At 40.2% G+C, this 11,194-nt stretch overlaps 1 protein-coding gene across 1 annotated transcript in view; it reads right to left on the bottom strand.

Annotated features, from left to right (window-relative positions):
- Window positions 1-11,194, bottom strand: part of LOC138949462 (uncharacterized) — a 166,847-nt gene that overhangs the window by 41,832 nt on the left and 113,821 nt on the right. The window contains exon 9 of the mRNA XM_070321294.1: window positions 3,439-3,672. Coding sequence (XP_070177395.1) covers window positions 3,439-3,672 — 234 coding nt within the window. The remainder of the gene's footprint in view (window positions 1-3,438; window positions 3,673-11,194) is intronic.

The raw sequence follows: 11,194 nt of genomic DNA on the forward strand, positions 1-11,194 counted from the left end.
CAAGCTGTCGAACTCACAGAATGAAACTGAAAACACTGCATTTATGAACATTTTTGAATGTGATACCCCCTGACCCATTTATTCATAACATGTTATACAGTACTTGTATGCCGATAATTAAACCCCATGTATACTTGGAGGCTAAAGTGTGACCACCGTCCCCACCTACCCCCCCTCCCCTCCCCTCCCCCAACCTCAGTCCCCCCCCCCCTTCCATGTCCCCTGTCTTTTCAACAACCCACCCTACTGTCTATGTCTGTGTCTTGTCTAGGTATGTGCGTGTGTATGCGCTAAGACAGCCATACCTTATGTTGATAAACTCTGTGTATGCTGTATTTTATGTTGTGTGTATATGTATATAAAAGAAATAAAATTTAAAAAAAATAAAAAAAGATACTTATCAACCTCTCCCTCTATCTATCTATCTATCTATCTATCTATCTCTCTCTCTCTCTCTCTCTCTCTCTCTCTCTCTCTCTCTCTCTCTCTCTCTTTCCCCCTCTCTCTCTAAATGCGCGCTTCTTTGTTTTAAATGACAGTTCGCAATTTATTGTTCTAACTAAAGCCCTTATATGCAATATCATAGGATAATATAAAGTAGGAGAATATAGAAAAGCAACTCAGTGTTTTGACTATATAACATAAATTACACAAGCGCGCATACACACACACGCACACACACACATAATGAATGCTTTCTAATGTTACTGAGTCAGGGCTTCCCAAAGTGCGCGTCCCTGAGTCATAAACGCACCAGAAGCCGAAATCAGGTACTTGAAACTCATTGAGAGGGTCCCGGGACGCACTAAACCTATTAAGAGCGGGTCCTGGGACGCATTACATTTCCGCTATCGTGCGTAGTGCAAACACAAATGCCAATTTTACGGCTAAACGATATGAAAAACGGTGTGTGTGTTCCATTTAACAAGGTTAAGTTGAAGTGTACTCTTCGAATATTCTGATGAAAAAAGACCCTTCATATCACAATATTCGCGATAACAATATGCTTTATGTGACCACAGGTAGTTTCGGGACCATGGGCTCTTGGGACTCTCTAAAACTCCGCGTAAACATGGACCCTCTAAACACTAAAATGTGGGGTGCCGGGACCATCTAGTGTCCGAGGGGAGCCCTGCTGAGTATCAATTCCAGGCTGTCAATTCTACATAACTATGAGTATGTGAATATTGTTGTCTTTGTATATAGCACCTGGCGTAGCAATGTTATAAATCGATGTCTTAATGTAACTTTAAATTTATAAAATAGCTATTCCATTTCAAAGATGCGTTTGATTCTTTCCACAAAGTTGGGTCTTAAAATGATACAGTTTATGAAACGTTTTAATGTTGGTGGAAATATTCAGACCCACATGCGTGTCGGTACAACCATATTTTCGTTGATTTAAGTTTAATTTTAATTAAAGTCTGCTTTTAAATATACAATATATAATTTCTTAGTGGCCTTAGAGTGAGACTGAGAGGTCCTAGGTATTTCTGGTATGCAGATATTATACTAGTACTCGGTACACGTATTTTGTTTTCACGTTATAATATCACATTTTAACGATGTTGAGTTATCATTTGTTTCGCTTCTCTGTGATTTTACTTCATTGTCAATCTAATTCTTTTTGTTATAAGTAAGCCCCGCGATTCAGACTAAACTACTGGACCGATCTTTATGAAATTTGACATGAGAGTTCCTGGGTATGAAATCCCCGAACATTGTTTTCATTTTTTTGATAAATGTCTTTGATGACGTCATATCCGGCTTTTCGTGAAAGTTGAGGCGGCACTGTCACGCCCTCATTTTTCAACCAAATTGGTTGAAATTTTGGTCAAGTAATCTTCGACGAAGCCCGGACTTCGGTATTACATTTCAGCTTGGTGGCTTAAAAATTAATTAATGACTTTGGTCATTAAAAATCTGAAAATTGTAAAAAAAAATAAAATTATAAAACGATCCAAATTTACGTTTATCTTATTCTCCATCATTTGCTGATTCCAAAAACATATAAATATGTTATATTCGGATTAAAAACAAGCTCTGAAAATTAAATATATAAAAATTATTATCAAAATTAAATTGTCGAAATCAATTTAAAAACACTTTCATCTTATTCCTTGTCGGTTCCTGATTCCAAAAACATATAGATATGATATGTTTGGATTAAAAACACGCTCAGAAAGTTAAAACAAAGAGAGGTACAGAAAAGCGTGCTATCCTTCTTAGCGCAACTACTACCCCGCTCTTCTTGTCAATTTCACTGCCTTTGCCATGAGCGGTGGACTGACGATGCTACGAGTATACGGTCTTGCTGAAAAATGGCATTGCGTTCAGTTTCATTCTGTGAGTTCGACATCTACTTGACTAAATATTGTATTTTCGCCTTACGCGACTTGTTATAAGTAAGCCCCGCGATTCAGACTAAACTACTGGACCGATCTTTATGAAATTTGACATGAGAGTTCCTGGGTATGAAATCCCCGAACATTTTTTTCATTTTTTTGATAAATGTCTTTGATGACGTCATATCCGGCTTTTCGTGAAAGTTGAGGCGGCACTGTCACGCCCTCATTTTTCAACCAAATTGGTTGAAATTTTGGTCAAGTAATCTTCGACGAAGCCCGGACTTCGGTATTACATTTCAGCTTGGTGGCTTAAAAATTAATTAATGACTTTCTCACCTATGTCAGTGTGTCCTATGACGCGCACCTGTCAGAAGTGTTTAAAGTGTGTGTAGGGTTTCTCACCTATGACGCTGTGATCTATGACGCGCACCTGTCAGAGGTGTTCAAGGTGTGTGTAGGGTGTTGGGGCGTCTCACCAATGACGCTGTGCCAGAGGTGTTCAAAGGCACAGTGCAGCTCACAGCCTTCGTTTTGCGTTTTTGTTGCAGCTGAGTGCATTTAAACAGTTCAAAAATCCTCCTTTGGTAGTAAACCAAACCCAAAACTACCCAACGACGACATCTGTGAAGCTCGACAGTTTCTTGTTCACGCGAGTGCATAAATTAACCTAGTTATTACGTAGTGTTTGGTCGAAGTTCGATTCAACTGTGTGATTCCGGCCTCCATTTTGTTTTACACAAACTCATGTTGACGTCTGACATAGTTTGCTAGTGACGTGTCTTTTTGTGCATGATGTGGTGATCTACCTGATCTAAATTTAGATCCAAAAAAAGGCCAAGACCAGCCGGGTCCGAAATTAATTCGAAAAAAAATCGCAGTTCTTGACTCTTTGGGTGCAAGTCAATGAAACTTGGTAGTTCTTCTAACGGATAGCTGCCTGAGGTATGACTAAAAGCCCCAGGGGCTCCGTGCACCTGGATTTGACAAGTTCAGTACATTTAACGTGTGTGTAGGGTGTTGGGGTGTCTCACCTATATAGGTGTGTCCTATGATGTGTTTAAAGTGTGTGTAGGGTGTTGGGGTGTCTCACCTGTTACGTTGTGTCCAATGACGCGCACCTCGCAGATCTGGAGCAGGAACGGTCTGGAGGTGACCAGGATGACGAACTGACCCTCGTTATGCTTGCTGGTGTCGCAGGTCAACTCAACTTCATCGCCGTTTTTCAGATTTTTTCTGCGGTGTGACGCGCACTTCTTTGTTGGACTCAACAACTCGACCATCCCCTTGCTCTCCACGAACACATCAAAGTGTTTCAGAAGAGACCCTGAGGGGAAAACGCTTTTCCTGATAAAACAACTTTGTAACCCATATTTGCAATCCCTCGTGAATTTCTTTGTTTAGTGGGGCACCGATGTACCTACTAAACAAAGAAAGGCTCTCGGGATTCCAAATGTAAGTTAAAAACAAGCCGCGTGAAGCGATATAAAACATTTAGTAAAGCTGTCAGCATCAAAGTAACAGATTAACACTAAAAAGGTCATCGCCAAGACTATATTAAGATAGTCTCGACTAACCTCACCCAAAGACCGAGACGGGTCACGCTCGTCTCCGCGTAGCGTGCGAACGCAGTACTTACTTAACCTATTTTCTGTAATTCTGAGCACATTTTTTGAGTAAACATGACATCGATTACAAAATGAGGGCGTCACAGTGCTGCCTCAACTTTCACAAACTGTCGGATATGACGTCATCAAAGACATTTATCGAAAATATGAGAGAAAAAAACGTCTTGGGATATCGTACCCAGAAACTCTCGTGTGAAATTTAATGAAGATCGGTCCAGTAGTTTTCTCTGAATCGCTCTACACACACACACACATACACACACACACACATACACACACACACACACACACACACACACACACACACACACATACATACACACACCACCACCACCACCACCACCACCACCACCACCACCCTCGTCTTGATTCCCCGTCTATGTTAAAACATTATTTTAGTCAAAACTTGACTAAATGTAAAAAGAGCATTTTGTAGTCTCTATTAATTTAACGTTTATGCTAATATAAACTTGGCCAAACAATTATTGCAACAGATTTTAAACCTAAATTAAAGCATTAATCCCCGTGTCATTTCATTAAAACTTAGTATGCCAGTTAAGGACGTTCACTTAACCTTCAGGATCAGCTTTTCAATTAAATATTTATTTTACAGGGATTACGTGACCGCCTCTCAATCAAGGGTACCCTCAAAATCGACCAGACAAAAACGGAAGGGCCGAATGAAAAATCGACAAAAAAATCACAATAGGCAAAACTTTGCACATTTGACATACGAGAAGAAATTCAAACCAATCATCTACCCTGAACAGATTGTTTTGTTTTGCTACCTTGCTTATTTCGTGTGCTATTCTATTCCTACTGATGCAGGTGTCGATCGCAAGAGCGGTCAAAAGCGGGACTTTTTACGTCTTTTTTTAGGGCTATCATGACAAAAAAGGCTGCACTTTATAAATGACTTGGTGGATTGGTTTGAAACTTTCAGAATATTTTACCAACATACACGAAATACTTCGTGCAAAATTATGGATCGTTACAGTAATTTGTTAAAATGTAATGCAATTTTTCAAAATAGGATTGTTCATTTGGGTCAACAACAACAAAAGTCATGACTTTGCATGTCTTTAGAAAAATGATTGATACATAACACTGCAAAGGTTTTATGTGCGTACAAGCACCGACGCAAAGTTGCTAGGCCTTTAAACACGCTTGATATTTAAGCGATGATTCTGGTGCCACAAAACAAAAAATTGAATGGCATGGAAGACATGAACATACTTTCTAAATTGTTTTGTCGTGGAACTCAGCAGTAGCAGCGTTAATTCACAATTCGAAGGCAAAACATCCCAACGACACTGAACACTAAGAAGAGGGGATATTTCTTCAGTGCTACAGATCCCATGTTAAACAGCAGTGTTTAGGCCAGAAAGATAGGGGTACATGACGAATTGCCTTTCTTCTGCTCAAAAATGTGTTTAAAGGATTTGAGCATTATTTGGGTATGACGTCACAGGTCCCAGTTAATACCAACGCACAAAAATGAGGGGTTTTGACAGCATGAATCTCTTTAAACCGTGAAAAAAGGCGAATAAAACTAAACAATATTTCATATGTTTTACACCAGCGAGTTTTGTTGGAGTCTTAGCTAACAGGGCTTATCTATTTTGTTTAAAACTGTGCTCAGTGTGGTTGGGATGTTTGCCTTCGAATTATGAATTGACGCTGCAACCGCTATGGTCCATGACAAAACAATTGAAAAAGTATATTCATACATGTCTTTCACATGGCACAACTCTTTCAAGGGAGTACCGATTGCTCTGTGTATTGTATGCAGTCTATCTTTCCCGAACATTACTGACTGCTCATTCTAGACTCCACACTTGCGTACCTGTAACCTTGACGTAACGTGTGACGTCATCGCTGTTGTTGCGATATTCAAATAACATCCTGCAATCTCAATCTACATTCAGTAACTACATAAACAAAATTGTACTGCTTTGTCCCGTTCACATGAACTTCACTAGAGTGTTTTGTTTTACACATGAAAAGCATGTTTTCTTCAGTGAAAAGTAAACTAACAAAAAAACAGTTCACAACTGATTTTCTTCAAGGTTAAAATTTAGGAAATATGACACATTGCCCATCGCGGATACATTTGATCATCTTACTTTGAACTGAGGAGCAAGTAGGAAGAGAAAATGCAATTCAGATATAAAAAAATCAGCACTAGCTAAAAATGTAAGGATGCGCAATCAAAGGCGTAATTTGTGTAAGAAAAGCTAATAACAAACAAAATTGTCTCTCACAATAATGTTTTTACGTGTATCTTTTTCAATATTGCACTTACCGTACTAGTCGACCAGGCACTTGTCTATGTTATAACATACATATCAAGTCCATCAAATTGTATTCCAACACGTCATGATAAGAGCAAAAGACTTCAAAGTAGAAGTTAAAACTAAACACACAAGAAAGCCAGTTTACTGAAAGTATAACCATATAGTTATAGACACAACGAAACATTCACAACAACTTGGACTTAGTGGTCTTGTTATAGACACAACGAAACATTGACAACAACTTGGACTTAGTGGTCTTGTTATAGACACAACGAAACATTGACAACAACTTGGACTTAGTGGTCTTGTTATAGACACAAGGAAACATTGACAACAACTTGGACTTAGCGGTCTTGAAAGCGCAACAACTTGGACTTAGTGGTCTTGTTATAGACACAAGGAAACATTCACAACAACTTGGACTTAGTGGTCTTGTTATAGACACAAGGAAACATTCACAACAACTTGGACTTAGTGGTCTTGTTATAGACACAAGGAAACATTCACAACAACTTGGACTTAGTGGTCTTGAAAGCGCAACAACTTGGACTTAGTGGTCTTGTTATAGACACAAGGAAACATTCACAACAACTTGGACTTAGTGGTCTTGTTATAGACACAAGGAAACATTCACAACAACTTGGACTTAGTGGTCTTGTTATAGACACAACGAAACATTGACAACAACTTGGACTTAGTGGTCTTGTTATAGACACAACGAAACATTGACAACAACTTGGACTTAGTGGTCTTGTTATAGACACAACGAAACATTGACAACAACTTGGACTTAGTGGTCTTGTTATAGACACAACGAAACATTGACAACAACTTGGACTTAGTGGTCTTGTTATAGACACAACGAAACATTCACAACAACTTGGACTTAGTGGTCTTGAAAGCGCAACAAGAACAACAAATGCGTTTTACGACTCCCCTTCGTCATGACCAATTACAGTTCAACCCCAACGCCCCTCATCCTTAAACACTGAGCACAAACAGTCCAGAATATTTTTCCAGTGGCATTGCCGAGATAAATAAAACTGCAGTGTTTTGATCAGAAACATGTGTGTATTTGAATATTAGTCTTTCTTCTGCTCAAAAATGTGTTTCTTGGATTTTAGCAATATTTTAGTATGACGTCACAGTCATGTTCTTGACCACGCCTACCCTCTAAAATGGTGGGCAGTCAGGCTGATCTAGCGTGTGAAGGAGAACGACCACAATCCTGGAAAACGGCTGAGAAAAATTAAATTTGATTTTAAATGGCACAACAGTCTACAGAACAGCTACTTTGTTCAATGGTCATACATAAGCTGAAATGAATGTACACTAAATATGAAACAAGAAGAGCAAATGCCTACAAACGAATCGCCTTCGTTACCCCGGCCCCTCCCTGAACCACCTTACTCCATTGAAGACTCCCTCCCTTTTTAGACATTTTCAAGACCCTGTTTTCTAAGATATTCTGTTCATAACCTCTGTAAGTTTAATCCCATTTTAAGACTTGATTTTCAGAGGGTTTTGTAAATATGTCTTAGAAGATTCCACTACCTATGACCTTGTCCCCCCTGCACCCCCGCCCCCCCCCCCCCCTAAAAAAGAAGCTGCTACAGCTGCATAAAATAATGTTCAAGAGAACTCCTTAATTATGTGACCTGTATCAATCCATTTAGGTATTCAACCCTACGAATATTTAACATATCCAAACTGGCGCAACCCCAACTTCCTCCCCACCACCGCCTGGCATACTTAAAGGGATAGTATCCGCCGGAAAAGGCCTTCAGATCGCTTTCAAAGCATCACCGTAAGATTCTACGTTACAAATAATGCTACCATCCATGAGGAATAACTTAACTTTGCAAATTCAACAGTTTTGATAGCTAATTAATTGTCGTAACAGATTCCAAGGAAAGAGCACTCTTGTAATGGTTGGGTGATTTCCCTTGTCAAATGTGTCAACAATGGCGCGTCTTCCTGCCATCATTGTAGTCTGAAAAGGTAAGTGTCATTTTCCAGCTTAAGTTAACGTTGTCTGACAGGAAATAAAGTTTTCAATAGGACAAGTCAGTATCAGTGTACAAGTTGCTCTCAGCAGGACTGCAAATGAATCGATCGATGCGAGTCAAAAAGCCCTGACGAAGATAAAGATAAGATAAGATAAAGATAAGATAAATTGCAGATGTCTAAGGCCGCGAGGCCTATATCTGATCTTTTGATCAATACTATTAATTTTCCTAACTTTGAGATGGCCTAGTGTAACGATCTTTTGATCGTGCCTTATTGTCTAAACTTTCTTCCGGTGTCGTATATATTTGGCTGAGAGTGGCTTGCGTGGCTTTCGTGGCAAACACTGGGTGGCTAACTTTAGCACAATACATGTAGTCCTTGAACACATTGTCAATTCTGTTTTTGAAACTGTTTAATGACGGCGCCTCCACTGTTGACTTGTCCAGGGCATTCCAAGTGTCTACAACTCTGTTTGTGAAGAAGTGCTGTCTCAAGCTTGTTTTACATGCGTTTTTCTTTAATTTGTAGCAGTGTCCTCTAGTACCGGATTGCTGATTAAGTTCGAGAGGATTCTTGCAGTTATACACACCGTGCATGAACTTATACACTTCTATCATATCACCTCTTACTCTTCTGTAACACATACTAGGTATCTTCATGATTTTGAGACGCTCCTCATACTCTAGGTCCTTCAAACCCGGTACACACTTTGTTGCTCTACGTAGCACACCCTCAACAAGCTTTTTGTCCTTTTCCAAGCGTGGACTCCAGGCACAGTTTGCGAATTCCAAATGAGGCCTCACCAGAGCTATGAACAACATTCTCATTGATTCTTGGTCAAGGTACTCGTACGACCTTCTCACAAGTCCTAGAATCTTATTTGCTTTATTTGCTTGGGTCTCTACATGCTTGGAGAATTTGAGTTCATTATCTATATGCACACCTAGATCTCTTTCCACCCTTGAACTACCCAGATCCACTCTCCCATCACCTCCAGCCGTTTTCATACTATACACATGTTTCACGTTTTTCTGTCCCAACTGTAGCACCTGACATTTATCCGCATTAAATTTCATTTGCCATTTATCAGCCCATGCTGTGAGGTTATCCAGGTCACTTTGCAACTTCGCGAAGTCATCGACAGTGTCCACTGAACGGTAAATTTTCGTATCATCGGCGTACATGCTACATAAGCTCTCCACTACTTCTGGGAGGTCGTTTATGAACACAACGAACAAAACTGGACCCAAAACACTGCCCTGAGGCACTCCGCTTGTCACTTCCACCCAGTCGGATAGGGTACCATTTACTTTTACTCTTTGGCGACGGTCTTTTAAAAAGCCGCCGATCCAATCATTGACCTCATCAGTGACACCATACGATTTGAGCTTTGCGAGGAGGCGTTCGTGACACACCGTATCAAATGCCTTAGAAAAATCCAGGTATATCGCATCCACCGGCTTTCCGTTGTCTAGGCTATTTGTCCAGTCATCAAGGACTCCGAGCAGATTTGTTACACATGATCTTTTTGACACAAATCCATGCTGACACTCCGTTAACAGACCATTACTCTCCATATGCTCAAACAGTGAGTCTCTTACAACTTTTTCCATTGTCTTACATGTTATACTTGTCAGAGATACTGGTCTGTAATTTCCAGGCTTGGACTTGTCACCCTTCTTAAACAGCGGTGTCACATTTGCATCCCTCCATTGTCTTGGTAACACACCTTCATACAAAGATGTCCTAAACACAGTAGCCAGTGGCTCTGCCAACTCATCTGCCAATTCTCTCAGAATTCTAGGGTGCACATTATCGGGTCCTGGTGATTTGGACACATTGATAGACTTTAACAGTTTGAGAACACACTTCGTTTTGATATCAATAGTGCTTAAGGTTGAGTTTAGATTTCGTTCAGTGCATTCCGGTATGGATGACAAGTCTTCATGTGTAAAAACGCTGCTAAAAAACTTGTTTAACACATCCGCTTTGCCTCGGTCGGAGGTATACTGAGTCCCGCCAGAGTCCTTTAGATCAGGAATAGTATCCTTTGTTTTCATTTTACTCCTTGCATATGCGTAGAATGCTTTTGGGTTTTTCTTTGCAGATTTGGCTATTTCTTTCTCATGGTCCTTTAAGGCTCTTTTACATGCCGACTTGGCCTGGTTTCGAGCTCGAGCGTATAATTGATAGTCTTGTCCGTCTCTGGTATTCATGTATCTTTGATAAGCTGCACTTTTTTTCTTAACCTTAATCAAAGCTTTCTCATTTAGCCATAGAGGTTTTTTCTTCTTACCAGTACCGTCACTTTTAACGTAAGGCACAAATTCCTTCACCATGTTGTCCAGTTCATTTGTCAACAAATCCCACGCCTCTTGAACCCCCATCCCTTTCAGTCTGTCGTTCACACTGATGGCCCCAAATTTTTCCCTCATACCCTCATAGTCACCTTTATTGTACACGTAACGTCCGGTTTTGCCACTGGATGATTTTCCTGTATAGCACACATACTCAAACAAAAGACACTGATGGTGGCTCTTGCCCAATGGTGCCTGCTGCTGCAGTTTTCTAACCATGCCCTCCTCATTTGTCAAGATCAGGTCAATCAGGGTAGGACTCTGCTCTGCTCTATGATGAGTCGGTTTGACCACATGCTGGTGGAGAAAAGCGTCTCTGACTGTATCCATGAATACTGTTGCTTTATGTGCTAGATTTGAGGGTGAGGTGCCCTCCTCCCAGTTTAACTCTGGGTAGTTGAAATCCCCGGTAATAAGAACATGAGATCTATTTTGGGTAGCTTCTAAAATCAAATTGTTCATCGCCAAGTTGTTTTCATGAGTGCTATTTGGTGACCTGTACACTGATCCAATCAGAAGCCTATCCCCATCGTTGAGTGGTACCTCACACCAGACTG

This window comes from Littorina saxatilis, linkage group LG15, assembly GCF_037325665.1.
Source record: "Littorina saxatilis isolate snail1 linkage group LG15, US_GU_Lsax_2.0, whole genome shotgun sequence".
Classification (NCBI taxonomy): Eukaryota; Metazoa; Mollusca; class Gastropoda; order Littorinimorpha; family Littorinidae; genus Littorina; species Littorina saxatilis.